The 23,592-nt window shown below is 31.8% G+C and overlaps 2 protein-coding genes across 2 annotated transcripts; one reads left to right on the top strand and one right to left on the bottom strand.

Moving 5' to 3' along the window:
- Nucleotides 1-3,046: 3,046 nt before the first annotated feature.
- On the bottom strand, nucleotides 3,047-6,321 carry LOC25479393 (ribonuclease S-3). The gene is made up of 2 exons (XM_013588262.3): nucleotides 5,936-6,321; nucleotides 3,047-3,973 (listed from the first exon to the last, which is right to left on the bottom strand). The coding sequence occupies exons 1-2, from the start codon at nucleotides 6,210-6,212 to the stop codon at nucleotides 3,348-3,350; spliced, it is 903 nt and encodes a 300-aa protein (XP_013443716.1). The 5' UTR covers nucleotides 6,213-6,321; the 3' UTR covers nucleotides 3,047-3,347.
- A 6,975-nt stretch (nucleotides 6,322-13,296) lies between these two features.
- LOC25479392 (cation/H(+) antiporter 15) lies at nucleotides 13,297-23,347 on the top strand. The gene is made up of 3 exons (XM_024774897.1): nucleotides 13,297-13,380; nucleotides 21,008-22,012; nucleotides 22,115-23,347. Exons 1-3 carry the CDS (start codon nucleotides 13,297-13,299, stop codon nucleotides 23,345-23,347), a joined length of 2,322 nt encoding a protein of 773 aa, XP_024630665.1.
- Nucleotides 23,348-23,592: the final 245 nt, after the last annotated feature.

Raw genomic sequence — 23,592 nt, 5'->3', positions numbered from 1 at the left:
TTAACTTAGAACTGCATATACACATACTATTAATTAGAGGGATTATTTCACACGAGGCTCAGTTATGTGTTCCTGGTTGTGGTTTGCAAGAAACAAAAAATCATCTTTTTTTGACTTGTACTCTCTTTGGTCAAATTTGGCACTTGTTAGAAATTGGCTAGGAGTTTATTGAGAAGATCCTTCCACCATTATGGATCATTGTGTTTAGTTTATAACCTTTTAAGATTATGCAAAATCGTGGTGTTCGTTCTTGTCTGGGATTTGGTTTGCTAATTCTTGGGTAATTTGGAAGGAAATAAATGAAAGACTATTCGGAGGAAAAGAAAATTCTCCCCATCAGATATTGAAGAGTATAAAGCTCATTTCCTTTTGGTGGTTTAAAGCTAATTTTGTTGTTTTTAATTTTTCGTTTCATAACTAGTGCTAAAATCCTACATCATGTGTGGGTATTGGCTAACTGTTGTGCTACTGTCGGACACGGTTATATTTTTGGCTATTGTTTCTAGCACACCTTATGCTAGGAAGGTAGTCAATTTATTTTAATATATTTCATTTTGATTTCTTAAAAAAATATTAATTAGAGAATATAATTTAAAAAGAAATTAATCGAATTTATACTAAAAACAAGAAATAACAATTATTTGAGGTTTTTCTTTGCGAACACTTTGGTACTTGGAGTTTGATTGAATATGTATTTGTTATCCAATCATTCAATACAATATCACATTTTTATACTAATTTATTTTAAAATAAATTTAACTTTTTTTTTTAAGAAGATAAATTAACCCACCTAAATTGGCACCGGAGAGAATTAAATCTAAAATCTCGAAGAGAAGCACACTTTCAAATCCCAAACCAATACCATTAGGCCAACCAAAGTGGGTTAAAATAAATTTAACCTTATTTTACCAAGAAGGAATCCGTACCCAATCAAATTCAAGGTGTATATAAAAGTTTCCTGTTTTATTTTTACATACAATAAATATTATACTTAATCATATTTTTTTAACTTATAAAGTGAAGGTATATCATATTTCAATTGAAGTTGTTAGAGCGTTTTCTCCGGTAATTTCATGATCGGTGATAATTCCACATTATCAAGTTGTATAAAACTTCATTTAGAATATGTCATATTATTATTTATGAGTTCGGAAATATGAAAAATGAACCAAAACTATATGATTTTAAAATGGATGGACCACTTTCGTAAGTGGAGTAAAATAGGGAGATTAAAATTGTAATTAAATTATTCATGTGAACTTAACTCAGTTGATTGAGACATTCAATATATATATATATATATATATATATATATATATATATATATAGTGATCAAAGTTCAAATATCAGACACTCTATTTATTAACTTTAAGAAATGAATTCCTTTCTAAAAATGAATTCCTAACTACTAGATTACTCAATGAAAAAAGGTGACAAACATAATAGCCTAAATACAATGCGACATAGAGAATATTTTGTTATATTTAAAATATCAACATTGAAAAATATAATAGTCTAACCTCTCCCCATTCACATGAGTCAAAGAAAAGCTTCTCACCATTCAGATAGATCTTGGCATCTGACCGATGAAGACGTGAGATTTGTGTGCTGATGGAATGGTGATGTTGTTGTGATTGTGTCATTGGGATGACGTTAGGGAATTTTTTTGAATGCTATTCAATTTATTTATACTAATGTGAACCTTGCAGGTTGTGCTGCGAATCTTTGCTTGCAACGACAAAAATAACAGTAGTTACCAACGTGTCATTTACAAATTGGAATACTTTTATATTACAAATCTTGATTTTTTAGTCTTTATTTTTTCTGTGTCTTAAGTCTTTAATTATTAAGAAAAGGGAAAATTAATAATCGCATATCTTAAGTTTATAAATGGGTAATTAAAGTCTGATTCGTTAAAAGTCAAACACAAATTACCATGAAGATTTATCCTTAACTAATGTTTTGTTTTTAGAGGTCTACATAGGTTGAATTGAGTTGGGTTTTGTCAAACCTGTTCTCCAATCCTTTCAAGTTTCAATGAGTTGGGTTCTTTACTCAACACACATTTTCATTATCAAGCCCGAACTTAATCAATCCGATTGTGAACATGTTAGGACAGACTGCATTTGTGGGTAGTGCATCTAAAAAAATAGATAATTTTGATAAAAAGAAGATATTTGTAAAGGCTTAATTTATGCTTTGATTTCTTAGTTTATTTTCGGATTTTATTTTGGTCCCCTAATTATAAAGTGTCTTAATTTGGTCCCTTATGTCTTCTGCTGTTATCTCTTTTGGTCCTCTCCGTTAGTTTATTTTCAAAAATAGTTAACCTTGTCCACATGTCATTTAAGATTGGTGATCAAGGGCTAGATTTGAAAAATATACAATGGACTCACAACATATAATCATTTCTATTTTTCTTGATTTTCCTAAAAATATAAATTTAAAATCACCATCAATCTTCATCTATTTATATATTTTTAAAATAATTTGTATTCAGATTTTAAAAAATTAAAATATTTTCCAGAATTTTGTAGAAAAAATTTAAAAAAATATTATTTTTTTTCGAAAAAGAAATGTGACATTTTTTTTGAAATTTCGTAAAAAAAATATTTTTTTTTCAAATTTTTAAATCATGAAAAAGATTTTATAAAAATTCTGGAATATTTTTGTTTTCTAATTTTAAAATCTGAATTTTTTTATATATTTTTCCAGATTTTTAAAAATTAAAATATTTTCCAGAATTTTGTAGAAAAAAAAATTTAAAAACTTTTTTTTTCGAAAAAAAAAACTGAACTTTTTTATCCACATCACAATATTAAATAGTAACCGTAAGCACTTTTTAACTAAGTAAGAAGAAAAATGGTAACGATGTAAATATTTTAGGACTCAAAATGATCAATTTGTTACCAAAGAAAATTAAATAACTAATTTGTTTACAAAAATAAAATAAAATGACTTATACATATAACTTAAAAGACTGCATAAGATATTTGACCTATACTATCTTTTTATGCATAGACAAAATAATAATAGTCATTGAAAATTCACTCAAACAAACGATAGAATCAGGATTCTAACTCTAATCACGGCATACAATATAACAATTTAAGGATTTTTTTCAACGAGCTAGGATTAGTGGACCAACATTCCACATATATAATCAGTCCAAAAGAAAAACATTGCATATATTTTTTTTTTTGTATGAATAAACCTTATGCATCTAAAAATTTCAACATTGAAATTAATATTTTTTCCAAGGTTCATGAAAACGGAAAGATTCTGAAAGAAAGATACTAGTAATATCTTCAAACAAAAGCATGCATATACTTGAACTTCCAACTTGATCAAATCGGCAGTGTAATATTGATACCTTTGCTGCAATTGCGTGCCCGAATTGATTCGGGACAATCTTTGTAAGAATGTCCATTAGCCTCCAAACATACCCTAATTTCTTGAAGAAAATGAGACGTTTTAGTTTTATTATAACATAGGATTCCAGGCTCCTTATTATTGATACCATCTCTGACTGCTTTGACAATATCCACTATGTTATAGCTTTTATAATGAATAGGCATGATATCACCTTTTTTGAGAAGATTTAGCAAATCCAACTTCTTTGTTTTACTCAATGCCAATTTGAAGTACTCAGTTTGGTTAAATTTATCAAGGGAACAAGTTCCATGTTTGTCCCACTCATCTTTCCAAAAACCTTCATCCGTATTCCATTCTAACAAGTTTGGCCATCGTTCGTGAAGTTCAACTTTTAATTTTTTAGGCATTTCATGATATGAACCATTTGAACAGTATTGAGGAAATGGCCATTTTGTGTTTGTTGGCCACAAGCCATGTATACCAAACGTTTGATTTATATCACTGACACAAAGAGACCTCATACACACAGTGGGGGGCCATTGTAGTGTCATGAGGAAATACTCATAGCAACCTATTGATGATGCCACAGATTGGTTGCCTGTTTCAAACACAAAGGTCAATAAATTAAAGTAAAATATACTTAATTCCTACAAATACTTAACAAAGAATACTACCCTTATTTACCTCTTGTTGTAGCATTTGGAATTAGTGCTTTTATAATGCTATGATCTCTTGATAAAAAAAAGAATACTTCATTGGATATTTATTCTTTACAAGATATGTACTACTCTCTCTTTATTTACCTTTTGTAATAGCATTTGCAGGGCCTTATTTACCACTATATGAAAATGTCACTAGAAAACAAGACACCTCTAACCATGTTCTCTCAATTGATATAAGGTAAGTTAATTTCCACTACTATTCTAAGGTAAGTTAATTTCCTTCTGAATTAGTGTGTAATTTTAGTATAGTATATTAATTTCATTCTACAGCTTAAAGAAATATTAGTTAATCCATTGCCTGACCATGAGAAGAAAATGTGTGAAAGGAAGCCCTCAAGTAATAATACTAAACTTATTATACTATTTTATGATAAGATTTGTAATGTATAAAAAATGCATTCCTTAGTAAGTAGTGGACACTCAATTTTGGAATGATATCTGAAATTATAAATATTCTATGTTACAACATCCCATATTCATCATTCCATCTAAGAAAAGAATATGAGCCAATTATTTTTGGGTTTTGTACCTTTTGTCCTAAATAAAACAAGGCAAACTAAAGCTTAATATGGACAAGAATGAGTATAGTAAGTGAATCATGAGGACAATACAGGATATGGTATACTAGGCAGAGGATGAAAGTGTGAGCATTTTTGTGAAGTTCAATTTGAGAATACAAGTATATAAAGGAAATTGAATACAAGTATCATTCAATTTTTCTTAACACAATTGACTTTGTCAAGTACTTGGGAAAATGGCTAAATTAGCGATTTCAGTTTCATTCTTCTCCTTGAAACTATTAGCATTAGCATATGGTTCTAATGCTGGCAGCATAGCCATCTACTGGGGAGAAAATGGAAATGAAGGAACCTTGCACAAACATGTGCCACACAGGGAACTATGAATTTGTTATCTTAGCCTTCTTTCCAACATTTGAAAATGGCCAAAAACCAATGATAAATCTAGCAGGACATTGTGATCCATACATTAAAACTTGCACAAAGTAAACAAAAATTATGAACCGATCATGTATTCAATATTTGGTGAAATATATTCGACTCCTCCGAACGCTTAATGAAATTAAGATTTAATTGCACAAAATCATGTTTATTAAAATTCATTTTATTTTTCTGTCTTTGTGATCTTCCTTAAACATTTACCTTGATATCCATATCGCTAATACGAAAAATCGAAACACGATAATATCTTCAATAGATATTCATATGACTAATCCGAAAAATCCAAACATGAGAGTATTTCAACTAATCCGAATAATAACACAATTATATATTTAATTAGAAAGCATAAACAATGAGGTTATCATAATTAATCAGAATGCTAAACTGCACTTTTCGAACCCTAAGTTTCAAAATGTTGCGATTTTGGCCCCCTATTAATTTTTTTTTACAATTTCGGCCCCTTTCATCCCAAAATTGCTGAGAAGACGCCACATGTCCCAAAAAATGGGTCATAATCGCAACTTTTAGAGAAGATAAGGGGTCAAAAGATCATATTTCCCTTATGTTAGGGGGTTAAAAGAACATATTTTCCTAAACATGGGGGGTCATAATCAAAACTTTTAGAGAAGATAAGGGGTCAAAAGATCGTATTTCCTTTATGTTAGGGGGTTAAAAGAGCATATTTCCCTAAACATGGGGGGTCACTTTTGTCATTTTTTTTCCATAGGGGGCCAAAATCACAACTTTTTAAAACTTAATGGGTGAAAAGTGCACTTTAGCCTAATCAGAAAGCATAAACAATAAAATAAGATTATGATAAAAGGAAACGAAAAAATGCGTGTGAAACATGTGATTTAGGAAAGCGTGTGAGAATGATACCTGGAAAAGAGAACCACCAGAGAGTGAAGGGACATAACACAGCAAGCAATGTAATAGTAAAATGCATCTTATTCACTGCCGGTGATCGTGACCGGGAAACATCTCTCCTTCTGGCGACGGTGTGAATGCGATTATCCTGAAGTTCATCTAGCAAATCATCATCACCTTTCCTTCTCTGCACTGCGCTTTGCTGCTCTTGTTCTGCACTTGTACTCTTGACTCTATGATCCTTGTTAGAAAATCTTCGTGAGACTGAGATTGAAGATGTTTGTGGCATTTCGAAGGACAAAGAGGGTGATTGAAGAAGACAAAGAAAAATGTGTGATTCAAAGAAAAAGCTGAGAAATGAAGTTGTGTGAACACATGAAAGTTGTGTGAACTCCCTCTATCGGTGTGATGAGCCACTAAAATTAGAGTTGTTAAATAGGCTAGCCCTAACCACTGTAGTATGATTGGGCTGGCCCGCTTGTTATTATGCACACATATATTATTATTTTTCAAATTTTTTTGTTCATTCACTCATTCACACTATGGTTGGAGATTTGAATATTTAATAGTCATATTTTTTTTTAACAAAATTGAGGGTATTATTTTTTATGAATCATGTCAATTGGTCATGCATTTCGTTTATTTTTAATTTTTTGATGAAAATTAAATTATATCCATTAATTTAAATTGATAGAGTATAGTTCTTCTTTCACTACCAAAAAACAATTGATAGAGTACAAACTCACGATATAATGCTTACAAAAATATATAATAAAATTAAAGTGACGAAAATACCCATGCCCCGGTCAAGACTTTGATTGAATAATCGATCTTTCAATATGAGTCAAATGAACACCGCAACAAGACTGAAAATCAAACAACGCCGCCCAAGACGACGAACAACACACCATCACAATCAAATAACGAAATCACGAAGAAAAAACGTAAATATATGTGAAAATCACTTATTTAAATTAAAATAAAGAGAAAAAAAGAAGATGAATGAGGTCCATATTATAGATCACATACATTATTTATTGAATTAATAGCTTTTAGTTAATTATAGTATGATAGGGATGAAACAAAAAGGGAAATTGATCTAAAAATGAACAAGGGAAAAAAGCCAAGAGTTGAGAAAGAAACATCACCTTCAATTCCACTCAGAATTCTGATAAGCATGGAGCTGGTGAATATGCATGTGTTAAAAACTGTTTAAAGGTCAAATGACTGTGAATGCATTAACGTCTGGATTCATTAGAGCAATAGGGACATGGAACTGATTAGAAGTGGACATGTTTAACAGCTGCCAGATATTTTTTATTAGCCATATAGATATAATCGATGTTTTTTCTCTCAAAAAAAAAATAAAAATATAATTGTTGTTTAATTTTTTTTTTTTTGTTGTTGAAGGAAATCGATGTTATATTATAAATTTTTAACATTTGATTTGGTTGGGCACATTATAACTTTTTACAGGAAATTAAAGTATAAAATATGATCTCGAAATGTTTGTTGTTTTGAAGGAGCATTTTGCATACATAAGATTGGACAGTGTATTTATTAGTACAATTTAAAAACTTATGACATGGTAGCTACTAGCTTAAATGCAATACGTGTGGGGGAAGACGAAGACTCATAGAAGTCTACTCCTCCATCATCTTAACAAAGGCATGCACTTATATCTGTTTATTTGGCCATACACAATAGTAATAAAGATATTATTTTATTATTTATTACAAATTAAAACATAAGTTAAGATAGGTTGGATTAGATGCAATAGTTTTTCTACCCTTTGAAAGCTATATTATTCAATGTGTATATATAGGGTTGCTAATTTACATCCAGATAAAAACAATAAGGTTTAAATTAGAAATCTACACCCACTTGATTATATAAACTCATTTTTATAAATTTTATCAAATTGTTTACACCCACCTCACTAATTTAAACCCATTTTCATCATTCCAAATATTGTTTCCTTAAAAGTTTGTCTCTATTACATGTTTTGTACCTTAAACATGTCATTGTGTTTTTTGTTTCTTTTTTTAAGAGTCTTCCTTAAGATAGTTACAAAACTGCCCTTCTATTTAAATTTAATTAAAATAGAAACAAAAAGGTGTTTTAGTAAAATATAAGTGGGTGTAGCTTACTATTTTACACCTTAGTGTTTTTAGGTGAATGTAAATTTGCAGCTATATATATATATATATATATATATATATATATATATATATATATATATATAGGGGTTTGCTAGAACACACCCACTAGTTTTTATGTGGGAGTGTTTTAGCAAAGCTACACCTTAAGGTGTATTTAACCACTTTTTAGTTATATACTTGCTAAAATACTCCTTCTAAAAAATAAGTGGGTGTATTCTAACAAATGCCTATACGATTTGCTAGAACACACGCACTTATTTTTTTAGAAGGTGTGTTATAGCAACATACACCTTAAGGTGTATTTATTAACTTTTTAGTTATAATTTGCTAAACACTCTCACATAAAAACTAGTGGGTGTGTTCTAGCAAATCCCATATATATATATATATATATATATATATATATATATATATATATATATATATATATATATATATTCTACATTTATTTTACCACTGATAAACCAGATTTGCCGGATTGTAGTTTGACCTACTTCTTAGTTAAGTTTAATTGTTTGACTCATAAGTTTATTATGAGTTATGTGTTAGAATATCAAGTATGTGTAAGAGTTTTACATTAGATGCAAAAATTGGATGTAGATTTACTTTATAAGGGAGATGATCATAAATGTAATATTTAAGATTTTAAACTCAATTATATGATTGCTCTAGACCAACGTGGATGATCCTCGGACTCCCTAATAACCCAATATTATGATAGTCTAAAAAGTAGTGCTATGTAGCGCGACTCAAAAGCCCATGAATGTAGCACGACGTGGCAATTAAGTCTCTAGCAAATATAAATATGGGAAAGAGAAAATCATGAATAAAAGGAAAAAAGCTCATCCAACGGTCTGTAATGTGTCGTGCCCATTCGTTCTTGTATTGCTGTCGTGCCATTAAGCATTTTCCTAGTCTAAATTTTCACTCCAATTCTATGATATGCTCATCTCCTCATTTTCGGTATTCATTCATGCTAACTGTTTGCCATCATTCACTTTAAATTTTCACTCAACTACTTGGTACCTTGCCAACAAACACCTCTTCCATGTCAGCAACCTATCAATCAATAGCAGTTAGACACCTATATATAAGATCCAATGAATCAATCCACACTATTTATGCAACCTTAATATGACATTGACACTTCAATGTCACCTAAGTATTTTCCATTATTGGACGTATAAGTAACATAACTAACGTCCCCGTGAGCATAGCTCAGTTAGCAAGGACAATGCATTGTTATATGTAGGGGCCGGGGTTCGAACTCCGGACACCCCACTTATTCATCTTATAAGATGAATTCTAGCCACTATGTTATCTGAAAAAAAAAATAACATAACTAACTGCATGCTTGATAATTGCAGTGAAATCAAAATCACAAAAAACACAGTCGGTAAATATTTCGTCTCTAACACGTGGCGACAAAATTAAAGATATACTTTTCTCTAAAAAAAAAAAAATTAGAGATATATTTTGTCCTTTTCATTCTCAAAATGTCCCCAACTGTTTTAACTTTTTTTTATTAGTACTGAGTCTAGTGACCATCCTCAATCTACATTCCGCATCAAAATATATATTATTTGTATTTAATTAAACTAAATAAATATTATATCTTACCACTGTAGTGTCCACATAGTCCATATCAAGCAATTGCCAAGTTCTTGATGCATTAAATGCATGCTAGTATTTTTCCCTCTAATAGCAAAGCAAAATTATAAATTAATTGGCACCAAGCAAAAAGTTTGAAAGTTCTTGACATACAATATTTTGGGGTCACGTGGATTGGTGGAATAGGAGTGCATGACTTAGCAATGTTTTTTTTATTTTTATTTATTTATTTTTTTTCCTATTCTCTCTATAAATGTAATAGGATAGTGTCTGAATGAAATAGGCTTTTATACTTTCTGCACAATTTGACATTCTGACCTGACAGGACATTTGTCGCTACGTCGACATCAACTTTCTTTGCCAGTGGGTTTCTGTCATGTCATCACTTACCCCAAACCGCCTTTTCTTGCCGAACAAAATATTTGACGCCACGACGACATTTAGGCAGAAAGAAATAAGTTATGTTTTGTCATTTTCTGCTATGGTGACATGTTGTGGCCCTGGCGACAGGTTTTTTTTTTGTCATTTCCCGCTATGGTGACAGGTTGTGGCCTTGGCGATAGGATTGATGAATTGAAACAAACTTCAGGGTATGAATTACTGAAATCATAAGTATGATTTAATGGTTTTGATAGTCTTGTATGTGAAACCAAGATAATTGTGTAATGGTTTTTAATGAAATTATTATTGTTACATTGTTTTAAATAATGATTAAGATGTTATACACTAAAATTATTACTGAACCATAATTATGGTTTAATGATTTTGATAGTCTTCTATGAGAAACCAAAATAATTGTCTAATGGTTTTATGAAGTGTTTATGCAAGGTGTATAAGGAAATGACTTATGCATAATAACTTTTGCCGTCTCTCACGAGTTTCTTGTTTCTTTTGTACTTTTTATTGTGTATTAGTTTTGATTTTTTGAATGATGTGCAACATATTTAAAGATGGTGACATAAGGATTGACTTCCATATTTCTTGATGTTGAGTTCATATAATGCACTTAGTTTGAATTTTTAGGAAGTTAATACAAGTAAATATTCATATTGGTATTAATTTTTCAGTTGAAAACAGATGCAAAAGAATACTAGAATAGAAGTCATAGATGTTGGGTTCTGCAGAAAAGGCACCGTGCAGAAAACACGAGCAAGTGGAATTTGAAATGCAGAAGTTTTGTCGAGAGTAGGCATGGCAACAGAATCCGTACCCGCGGGTACCCACCCGAATCCGTCCCGATTTTGACGGGGAAAATCCGCTTTGACTGGGTTTGGGTTTGGGTTTGGGTTTTCCCCGATTTTAAAGGATGGGGGTGGGGCGGGTAATGGGGAAACATGTACCCACCCCGAACCCGTCCCCGAACCCACCCCGATTTCAATAAACAATGATTTTTATCTACTTGTGTTAGCAATTTCAATGAACAATGATGTAGTTTTGGAATATTGCTTTGGTTATGTGGTTGTTTTGATGGTAGTTTGGAATACTCTTATCTACTAGTACTATATTATTTGGTTTTGATAAATTTGATATTGGTTTTGATAATTTGGATTACGAGTTATATGGTCGCTACATTACTTTATTTGAAATAATTTTATTGTATGTTCAGATGAATTTTGGGTTCATGATATATGTTCTAGTTTTGGGTTCAATTATTCATCCCCGTCGGGATACGGGGCGGGGAACGGGGCTTTATCAGGGAATTGGGTTTGGGGATGGGGTAGGTAAAAACCGTCCCCGCTCCGCCCCAGTGCCATGCCTAGTCGAGAGATAACAAGAACACTTTTTTCCAAGAGAAATATTTCTATTAGTTAGTTAACAATAACATGTTTAAGATTTATTCTCCTACTTTATTTTTGAACTTTTTTGGGTCATGTGTGTGCTCCTTCTTTAGATGTATGAATCAACCATGAAAATTAGATATTTTGTTAACTAGATCCGCACGGGCTAATTATATTTTTGAAAATATTAAATCCCATATTATTTCATGGGATCAAATTTCTAATAAGAATTTTTGTTTACATACGATACAACAACACAATTAAAACGTCAGTATATCGGAACTTGTATTGAATTGTAAAATTTCTCTTACAAAGTTGTAAATTGATAATATATCTTACATTTTAATAGTGTTTTTTTAACAACCCAAAATGAAATTTATATTAAACGGCAAAAGATCCTCTCAACACAAGATGTGTCAAGAAAGAGCAATAGAGTTCAATAACGAGGATTGAAATGTTACCCAACAATGGAATAAAGTGTTAAAGATTTATCTGCCTCATAATCGCATATCCTCTCGGGATACAACATGTTCCCTAATATGAATCATATCAAAGGTGACAAAACAACTTGAATCTGATAAACACAGGAGATGCAACCAGGAAGCATAACCTTGATTTTCTAAGGAAGAGGAAAATAATTTTTTTTTTTATGCAGAGCTAGGTTCTCTGTCATGAGTGCTTTTTCTAGGTCAAAAATAAAGGACCGTGAGTTTTTCTTATTGTGAGCAGGCTTGGTGGTTCCTTATAATTAGGAAGTAATTAACACATGGTCAAAGCAAAAATTAAAGTAAACATTGGAAGAGAAAATTATAAGTAAGGCTAATTTCCCAACCCACATTTACAACTTTCTAAATAAATCAACATGTGGTCAAAATAACAGTTTATTAAAATAAAGCATATTTTTAATTAACTTTTGAAATAAATAGAACTCTAAAATTACAACAAAGAAGATATAAGCAGTGCAAAAGCAAACTGATAAACCTTTACAATATGTATATTGATTTTATGAGCTAAAAATGTGCAATGCAAGAGATTGCCACATCGCCTTGTTTGAATTATTCTTCATTTATCTATAAGAGAAATGAACATCACACTCAATGTCAGATTTATATAGCCAAATCCCATTGCATCAACATGAATAGATTAGTAGTAAAATTGATTTCCCGCCAATATAGTTCAGAATTGTACATACTTTGGTACCTAGGTACTATTACACACATTTGTAAAGTCATACTAATCACATAAAGCATAGGCTTCATTCATTGTTTCTACACTTGAGAGCACATCCTGCTCTTTTGAGCTCCCCTCAAGAGAATTTTCACTTTGGTTTCCGTTATGTCTGGAAATCCGATAATTGTTGGTGGCTTGATAGCAACCAACATCAATGAGATAGCAAGATTAAAGTTAACAACCTTGGGTCAGAACAGTTTGATTAATTGGTTTTATGAAGAGAAACATATTCCTGATTTCAGAAGTGATATGCGTGTGACATCTATTCTATGGATTAATGATAAGGCAATGCTGGGATTTGAGAAGACACACCAGATGTACATGAAGGAGAAAGAGGCTCAGAGAAGTCAATCGAGGGAGCCGGTTCAACACCCTCATTCAATGGAAGGGGAGTCTGGCCAGTAGGCACCGCAGTATCAGTAGCCGGTACCTTTGTTTGTTGAGTTATTGTATGGGATGGCAAAATGGATGCAAGATGCTTTGCTCAGTTGTGCATTGATCCTCCTTACTTCTCTCCGTAATTTACTAAAGCTGCCAACAAGAAATGTTAGGGACCTAGAAACTCCTATCAGAGGTTGGAACTAAGGAGAATATGAGAGGTTATTTCTATGAGGAGAGAGAAATGGCCTCAAGGAGGGAGCAACAGATTGAGGAAGATTTAGCCAATGGGCAATGGGCAAGCAGACGAAGAGGATACCTATTTTCATCATTGTTATGTTTATTTGAGTCAAATAATGTGTCCTTAGAAATATATAGTTGTATCGCTTATCATTGTAATGCATTTGAACGTGATTATTATTAATGAATTTTCTTGTTTTTAACTTCTTCTAGTTTTGTAACAAATCAATTTTCTTCACTTTGTATTGTCTTCAGTAACCTGTTAAGAACTTTTGATCTTCAATTTTTCATCCTTGATCCTTCACATGATGTCTTGATTTAATGATTTACATGATTCCTCACTTCAAAACACTCAAAACGCCTATGGAGTGGCATGATCTTGGAAACAATACAATATGTTCCTAAAATCATCAACAATTCCTCAGACTCTCATCTTATTTGTCTTCAAATGTAAAGGAAAAGTACTAAAAACATAGCAAAAATATCATATGATGCTCTGTCATCAAGTCCCTAACTCAAACAAAAACACAAATTAATCCCTTATTCATCACTTTGTTAAGTCATTTACATATGACATTTTGCAACATTTTTCTGGTAACAATTGAAAATAATAATTCACAACAGTAATTATACATGACACATTATCTTACAAATCAAATAGTAATGTGAATTTTTGTCTTCATGGTTGTTGAGGCAGAAGTCAACATCATCTTCAGCCGTAAAATCCCACTAAAAACAAAAAGCTTAACCAACATTGACAACAATCATATACATGACATGGGGACTAACATTCGTTGTAGCTTTATACACAAAATCAACATCTAGGTACAAATCCAATGTTTCGCTACAGTTTTCCCATTCTATTAACAACAGAATTCCTCTATATTGTTGTCACAACTCACCATCGATCCCCAATCCTCCTCAAACACCACCTCAAATAGATTAATATCCTCCACCTCTACTGAATTCATGCATTCGAACACTTGGTTCTTTCTATATATATACCAGCATGTACAAACCTAAAGTAACATTAGGGTTCACTACACATAATTGAGATCTAGTAACAATCGAAGATTGTAACTAAATCATACAAATTGTTACCAATTAAATTTGGTAACATTTGAACAATTGTTAGGAAAAGTCCATATTACTAAAGAGCTTTAGTAACACTTTATAGTAGTAGTAGTAACATTAAAAAAATGTTACCTATTTGTATTTTGTAACACTTTTTATCATCGGTAACATAAAAAAAATCTCAAATCTAAATTTTTGAGAAGTTGTAAAGTTGACTACACTAAAAAATTGCGAGTCTACCAAAAACTGTTACTAATTGAAATAGATTAAAAAAAGTGGATTATATATATGAGGTTTTGTAGTGCATTCACCAAAATGAATCTATCACATAGCAAGTCTTTTTACACAATCCAAATAAATCACAATACTACATTTGGATCAGCTATTTTGGATAACAAAACAATAAAAAAAGATATCCAAACTAAACCTACGAATCACTTTTTCCACAAAAATTTTGAACAAAAAAAAAAGAAATAGCCATGATGGGATCTAAGCAAGCTAATGCAAAAAAAATCTTGGTTGTACTTTTAATTGTTTAACAATCTTTCAATACCATATTTTATAGCTTCACTTGAAGCAACAACAATCTTCTAGCTGCAAGTATTTAGAAGGAATGTAAGCACAAAAACAAAATAAAAGTAAATTTGAGGTATAAATATTTGAACCAAATCCAATATTTACCAAAAAATTGAAATATAAAATGGAGCAAAATTTACTTTTACTAAAGATAAAGCAAACAACAAAATCTTATTGATTTAAGTGTTGCCATTTTTCTGAGCAGAGGAAGGATATGATATTGTTATAACAATCACGTAGAATTATGAATTTTCATTAGAATAATTTCTTAATGCATATTGTGTTAGCATCCACCAAGATTTGTTGAAAGTAAAACTAATCCTACCATATTCATACACAGAACATACAAGCTACTCAAATAGTGATCAAAATCAGATCGGAGACGGAAGGAAGACAAAATCAGACCGGATAACTTCCGTTTTTTTTTTTTTTTTTTTCAAAACTTCTTCCTAGAGGTTTTGTATTCTAAGATACAACATTTTGATCAGTCTATTGAACTAAAGATACATTGAAGCAGGAATTATAAATAGGAAATCAAGCACAATGCTAACTTGAATTCTGATCCTCCACAATTCAAGGTGTGGAGGAGGAATTGGATCCAACATCTCACAAAATATCTTCAAACATTTTTTGACCCTATGTCTTTTCCACATAGTTGGCAATGGGCATGTTTGCTATCTAAATCTAGCAACTCTATGCATTAACTATGTTGTTAATATTTATGAACAGTAAAAAAGATATCTATGCTTCTTCTATTCAAGTTGCTTTATGTACAAAACATATAAGTAGGCATGATCATGCTATTATCATATCAGTGTGACTATTTTTAAAACATGTTGAGGAAACTATACTTGTTAAATATCTTTAGAATTAGGATGGAAGGCACAAGTTGATTCTGCAATCAAGATATCCATTTCAATTACAATTGAGAAGTGATGAACATTCGAGTCTCGGTATAAACAAGTTAATGTTACTTGAAAAAATTAAGTACAAAAAAAGAGTGTTCTCAAACCTTTAATAAGCATTAGCTTCCTCTTTTTCACTAAATCCTTAGAACTTTTCAAGGAAGAAGAGAGAACTATGCAGAAGGTGATGAAACAATTGAGAAACTGTCACAACCAGCCTTATGATCCCCAATTCACCTACAAACAATTCATAAAATAACTTCAATCGAAACCAATTCCAGAATCACTGATATAGCTAAGCAATGGTCAATAACCACAAATAAATTTAGTACTAGAAACGCTAACCAAGCAAATTTCTAAACCATTTCTTAAATGTGTACAAGTTTCAAACTAATTTACTTGCGAGTCTACGAATCGAGTCTTACAACATAAAACATCAGTGTCGATGCTAGTCATTAATAATATTTTAACTCCAAAGAAGCAAACTTCAAAGTTTCACTACATAGGATCATAATTGACAACACATAGCATGATAACATAAATCCCACATGGCCATTCTACAGAGAAATAAAATGTAAATTTTAAGAGAGAAAAAACAAAAAACAGAACCTTTTATTCTATATACCATTAAAAAACAAAATTGTTATGTACCAAAAAAAAAAAAACAAAATTGTTATACTTTACAACGATACCATCTGGGAAGCACTAACTCTTCATATTTAATGTGTGTCCGGTGTCAGTCAGATGTCGGATTTATTTGATCAAATTCAATTACTTTTCTTTTTTGTTGTTTTTGGATTTTTAAACTCTTGTATTTGTATTTTCAAATTCTATTATTTACCGAAGTTGTTACTAGGTTGAATCACGACGAAGTCGACGTTTCGTGGCACTGCCAAAATTGTGCAAGGCAGACTATCAACCACGCCGTCTCAGGATAAAACAAGCCCAGCTACAACTGTGCGGTTAACTATGCACTATAGAAAACCGTTCGAGAATTACACCCTCAAATATGGTACTAAGACCACTCTTTAATACTGAAATCACCTTAATATGATATTGTAACCACTCTATTATGGTGTTGAGACCACTAAAATATGGTGTTTCCACCATTCTAACTTTAATTTCTCCAAAACATCAATATGGCACTACGACCACTTAAATATGGTGATACCACCATTTCTCCTCAAATAGAAAAATATTGAAATACTTTTTATATGTACCGTTAAGATCATTCTTAATTCCAACGGGACATTGTTATTCCAAATAGGGACTATGATTTTAAAAGTACTCTTTATTCTGAAGGGACATATATTATCGAAGGGACTATGTTTTAAGACCATTCTTAATTCCGAAGGAACATTAAACTGAAAAGGGACTATGGTCTTAAGAACACTATTAATTCCGAAGGGACAAAAAAAGGAGATGAAGACAAGAAAGACTTGTTAACACAAGTCAAGAAAGGGAGAAAATAGAAAGAGTTCCCGACAACTCAATGAAACTCTTTGGTGTGTTTTTTGAACTGAGTGGAGTCCTCTATTTGTATAGAGATTCTGTAACTGTTTTAGCAAAAATTGTGACAGTAGTTACTCTAATGGATAAGATAAAAATGAAGTTTATACATTAATCAGTTCAACAACACTTATGGATAAGATCAAAGGTACAAATCCATACAAGTGAAGGAAACAAACTATTGGATTTGAATGAAGGAAATATAAGAAATTTAATTAAACTATTATTTTTATCACAACCATCATAAGTTAAATTTATTGAAAATGATATTCTCTAATAAAAATAATAATTACTATTATTTTTATCATTATCAAATATTTAAAATTAAATACCACAATTTAAACCCAACTAATGTGTGTGTTCTATTTTATGTGGGACCCCACACTCTATTTTTTCAATTCACACAACATTAGATCAAAGTATAATTATTTAATGTTTAATCTTCCAATTTATTTTCCAACATCACAGTAATATTCCAACATTTTTCAATAGAATAAAGCACAGAGGATTTAATATAGTCAAGTTACAGTCTGAAGGAGCGTGGTTAAACGAACAAATAACTTACATCATATCCTGAATAAAATGTGTGCTCTAAGAAATTTAGATTAATCTTTATTCTTCAGAGAATAACTCAAATGTTTCAGGGATAACACCATAAAGTAGTGCTGCAGACCCTGTGATCAGGTACAAACCAATCACCCTGATGAAAATCTATACAAACTCAACAATTTCAATGTCAAAGTCCATTTAAATATCAATCTAATGTGAACAGTTTCATTTTAATAAAAAGTAATAGGTAGAAAGTTATTATCAAAATATACACAGTTAATGCTAAATGGATAGAATTAGAATCGCTATGGTTGTGATGAAGAATTGAAAGGTTATAGAAATTCAATAAAGAGTAACTACTATTAGAAACCCTAGATACTCATTAAAATCAACAAATACAAGTTAAGAACCACTGAAACCCTAATAAGACTTATGTGTTATAACAACCTCTGAGACGGTTAACATCAATTTCGTATAAAATTGATATACAAACTTCAAAAAGGAATTATCAACAACAGCGAGGCACGATGAGGATTCACGATGCTTTTGCAGTGGTAAAGAAATAGGGAAGGAGATAGCAGATAGGTGAAATATGAGCAAAAAATGAACAAACCAATAAAGCAAAAATCAGTGAAACCTTAATGAAATGTGAGTGAAGATAACAATCAGATTTGATTGCTGGTAGTGGTAGGGGATCAGAAATAGCAATTGATGTTGAAGAGAGAATCTGTGAAAACAATTGTGATTATTGTGGAGGCTTCAACGGAACAATCTGATTGTCCGCCACACAAGACCATGGGCACAATGAGGCCATGTGTAGATATAAACGTGTCCATTACGACAATGAGTTCAAAAGTATGGGATTATCAGGATTCAACCTTTGCAACGCCAGTGGCATCAACGCGGCTGCCATATCAAAAATTGATCAAACTTGACCACTAAACTGACAGTTGATGTTCGTACTTAAAGAGCAATGGTGAAGAGGCAGCTTGTTTTCACCTCAAATAGATAAATATCTTTATATTAGTTTTTTTCATTACTAATAATATGGTTGCAGTTTGTTTTCACCTATATTTAGATTCTTTATGTTGTCATACATATGCAAATAACTAACCGTTAAACTCATTTACCTTCTTGTTTGTAGTCACAAATGAAAAAGGATCGATAGAAGAGAAAATATAAATTGAACAAATATAGAAGTTGATAGCAAAAAAATGTGCGAGGGAGAAAAATTTGCCAAACCAAAACACAAACCGTCAAAAGAGTAACACGTAAGAATGCATGCATGACTTAGCACCAGAAAAAGCTGAAACTCCTATCAAATCACCATTCCGTTGGTTCTCACCCCCATTTCCAAAAATTTCATTTCTCTTCAATTCTTACACAAACAAATCATTACAACCACCATGATAATAACAATGACAAAGACCACCGCAACGCACACAAAATTAAAACCCGCATATTAGAAGAAGAAGAAGAAGAAGAAGGAACCAACAAAAAAGAACAAATAATTATGAAGCATGTCACGCCTCCTGCATATTTTGAAGTAAATGTGATTAATTCTAATCGAATATGGCAAACGGACAATGTTATAAAAACTGGGGTCGCCTATAATGCCGCGACAATTGTCGCCATCATAGTTGTGTCTCGTTTTTGCTTCTTTATCTTTAAACCCCTTCATCAATCTCGCATCATTGCACATATCGCTGTAAGTATATAAATTCATTCCTAATAGTATTAATTCATTCCCAAAAAAGTTGTATTAATTCTTTTTTATACAAAGTAGTCATAATAGCTCGTAATTAATTGTGAAATGAATTTTGGTTAAAGCGAGTTTTACACATACCTACAAACACCTCAATATATATATATGTATATATATATATATATATATTTGTGGATATGTTTAAAATATTAATATAGGTCAAGAGCAATGATATTTGAACAACCATTTGGTACAATCTATTTGACAATCTTTCTTTTCTCTCTTTTCATTGGTAAAAAACAATGGAGAGAGAAAAAAGAAGAGAGAGAGTAAGAATAGAATGTGAGTATGAGAGAGAAAGTTGTCTAAAAGTTGTCATAAAGTAGTTGTACAAATATCATTTCTCATAGGTCAAATGTATACTGGGATTTAACGTTTGTATTAGATCAATCCTTTTAATTTTGTCATTTTGAAATTGAATTTTTGTGTCGGTAATAGTATGCACCATTACTCTTCCATTAAGTCACTTATTTTTTAAAAAGCTTGTGTCCATTAAATGTTTGACACAAAATCTTTGTTCAACACTTTAGGTACAATTTTTTTTTGTCAGGTAGCCTAGTGGTTAGAATTCACCTTTTTTAAGGTGAATAAGTGGGGTGTTCGGGAGTCGAACCCCGGCCCCTACATATAATAATGCATGTTCCTGCCAACTGAGCTATAGCTCACGCGTGATATAAAAGAAGGATAGTGCTCCTTAATGTTATCATATTTGTCCTCATCTGATTCCTCATTCTCCAACTATGATGACTAATATTCTTCATCCGAGCTTTTTACTTTTCTCATCAATTTTTTTACCAATTATGATAGACACTCGTATTTTTTCAAACGGAGAATCACCCGAAGCGTAACGATGCACACATTATTGACATAAATGACCAATTTAAATATAAAAAAAACATATTAAAATGACTGATCCGTTACAAACGTTACATTTAAAGGATCATATGATGCATTTGACCCACACTACTAGAAAAAGTAAAATTAGCAAGGAATATTAGTGACGGAAAAAATGAAATTCCTCACAAATTTCTTGATCGCAAAATTTAGTGACGGAATTAGAGAGGGATTTTACATTTTCCCTCACTAATTTTTGTTTGTTTAGTAGTGCCATAATATATAACAAGTGACACAATGATTGAATGTTTTATTCCTTATAGATTTTTTTTCTTTTATACAAACACAGTTATTGGGTGCATATATATATATATATATATATATATATATATATATATATATATATATCCATTCTATTATAAACAAAATGATTTATTGTAATAATTTGTGGGTTTTCCAATTATTAAATGTAGGCTGGTATTGTATTACCATTGCTATGGGCTTTTGCACCATCTACGGCCCTATACCTTTTTCCTGTATCTAATATGATCAGTGTCGAAGTTATATCAACTATTGGTGTTATATATTATGCATTCCTAAGTGGTTTGGAGGTGAACTTGAATACCATTTTACATGTTAAAAAGAAAGCTGCAACTATTGCAATTTCTGGGATAATTTTTCCAATGGTGATGGGACCAGCTTTATACCTTCTACATCGAAAATTTTATGGCAAGGGTGATGGATCTAATCTTGAAGAAAGTACAATAAATGTTTATATATTATGGACTTTAGTTCTTACTGTGACAGGTTTTCCAGTTGTAGTCCACACCCTGTCTGAGCTTAAACTTCTCTATACTGGTCTTGGGAAGGTTGCATTAACATCAGCCATGATCAGTGACACATATGCTTGGATTTTATTCGTATTATTTGTTCCATTTTCAGTTAATGGTACAGAGGCAATATACACGACGTTAAGCACTGCAATATTTATATTCATTTCCATCTTTGTGGTGCATCCTATCATTGTAAAGGTCATTGATCGCAAGACAGAAAGAGATGAATGGGATGCTAACCAACTAGTTTTTGTCTTTATGGGCCTTATGGTTTTCTCATTCATAGCCGATACTCTTGGCACACATGATGTTGTTGGGGCTTTTTTATACGGGTTGATTTTACCTCACGGTAAATTTGCTGACATGGTCGTGTCAATGACTAATGATTTTGGTATTGGCTTTCTTGCACCGATCTACTTTTGTGGCAATGGATCAAAACTCATGGTGAAAACCATTTTCTTTCAGCCAAATTGTGCCTATACACTTATCATTATACTCTTGTTGTGTGTTCCAAAGATTTTAAGCACTTTGTTTGCCACTTTCTTCTTTGGCATGCGTGCTCAAGATGGTTTTGCTCTAGGCTTGCTTCTCAATACCAAGGGTGTCGTTGCACTGATAATGCTCAATATTTCCTGGGATAGATCGGTATTGATCTACTTGAAAATTATTATTTACTCCCTTTTTTAATAACGCTAACGTCAAAATTATAAAAAGTTCAATCTTTGATTTGCTAATGTGTATTTGTAGATTCTTTCTCCACCAACATATGCTGTTTTAACCTCTGCAGTTCTTCTAATGACTATAGTGGTGGCTCCTGTCATCAATGCCATATACAAGCCCAGAAAGAGATTTGAGAATAATAAGCTAAAGACTATACAAAAGCTTAGACTTGATGCAGAGCTTAGGATTCTAGCATGTGTTCACAATACTCGTCAGGCCGTAGGAGTTATTAGCCTCATTGAATATTTCAATGCCACTAGAATTTCCCCTATACATGTTTTTGGCCTTTACCTTGTTGAAATCGTTGGACGTGTTGGTGCCCTTGTTGCTTCTCATATGGAAAAATCTAGTGGCCAATCTGGAACACAAAATCTTACACAATCCCAGCTAGAGTTAGAAAGCATTACCAATACCTTTGAAGCATTCAAAGAGGCATATGATGCTATTAGAGTCCAAACACTAAATGTTGTGTCAAACTATGCAACCATTCACGAAGATATATACAACTCGGCTAATGAAAAATGTACAAGTTTGATTCTCCTTCCATTCCACAAACAACTAAGTTCAGAAGGTGCACTCGAAACAACTAATACTGCATACAAAGATATAAACTTGAATGTGATGCAAAGTGCACCTTGCTCTGTGGGAATATTTGTGGACCGTGATCTTGGGTCATTACCAACTTTAAATTTTCGTATTTGTATGATCTTTGTTGGTGGTCCTGATGATCGCGAAGCCTTAGCTGTTGCATGGAGAATGGCAGGACGCATAGGAACCCAATTATCAGTGGTTCGGATGCTCCTGTTTGATAATGCTGAAATAGTAGACACCTCAAGTCATGCTGAACCACAAGGGATACTATCTATTGTAATGGATAGTGAGAAGCAGAAGGAGTTAGATGATGAGTATGTGAATGGATTTAGATTGACAGCGATGAACAACAATGATTCTATATCTTATTCAGAAGTTAATGTCCATTCAGGTGAAGATATTCCCACAACCCTCAATGAACTAGAAAATTTTTATTGCAATTTATATATAGTTGGACAAGGGAATCGTAGGAACAATCGTGTCTTTTTAAATTTATTGGACTGGTGTGATTGTCCAGAACTTGGAGTTTTAGGGGACATTTTGGCATCAGATAATTTTGTTTCGAGATCATCTGTGCTAGTTGTGCAACAATATGGGTATGGGGGAATGGTTTTGGAAAAGCAACCCAACCATGTGACCACCAATAACGATGGTTTTGAGTGGTTGTAGTGAATGCAGAATGAGAATAATGGTTTTTGAAAAGATGATATATGCATATCATGAAAAATATTTCTTACAAAAATACTAGATTTTGTTGTGCTTAGATTTTGTAGCCCAATTAAAGGATACTTCTACTGCTCCATGAAAATAAAAACAAGTTTATCCAGGTTAAAAGTATATTTGTTTGAGAGTGGTAAGGTTATCTTTTAATTAAGAATGTATATAAAAATTTAGCCTTAATTGTAATTTTGATC

The sequence above is a fragment of the Medicago truncatula genome, chromosome 8, assembly GCF_003473485.1.
Source record: "Medicago truncatula cultivar Jemalong A17 chromosome 8, MtrunA17r5.0-ANR, whole genome shotgun sequence".
In the NCBI taxonomy this organism is placed as follows: Eukaryota; Viridiplantae; Streptophyta; class Magnoliopsida; order Fabales; family Fabaceae; genus Medicago; species Medicago truncatula.
The sequence above is the reverse complement of the archived record's forward strand: the minus strand, read 5'-3'. Positions and strand labels throughout refer to the sequence as shown.

Excerpts from the sequence above, each read along its gene's own strand:
- LOC25479393 (XM_013588262.3), bottom strand. The coding sequence starts at position 6,212 with ATGCCACAAACATCTTCAATCTCAGTCTCACGAAGATTTTCTAACAAG. Across the intron at positions 3,974-5,935 it reads CTGGTGGTTCTCTTTTCCAG|GCAACCAATCTGTGGCATCA; the intron begins GTATCATTCTCA and ends TGTTTGAAACAG.
- LOC25479392 (XM_024774897.1), top strand. The coding sequence starts at position 13,297 with ATGAGAGGTTATTTCTATGAGGAGAGAGAAATGGCCTCAAGGAGGGAG. Across the intron at positions 13,381-21,007 it reads ATTTAGCCAATGGGCAATGG|GCTGGTATTGTATTACCATT; the intron begins GCAAGCAGACGA and ends TATTAAATGTAG. Across the intron at positions 22,013-22,114 it reads ATATTTCCTGGGATAGATCG|ATTCTTTCTCCACCAACATA; the intron begins GTATTGATCTAC and ends GTGTATTTGTAG.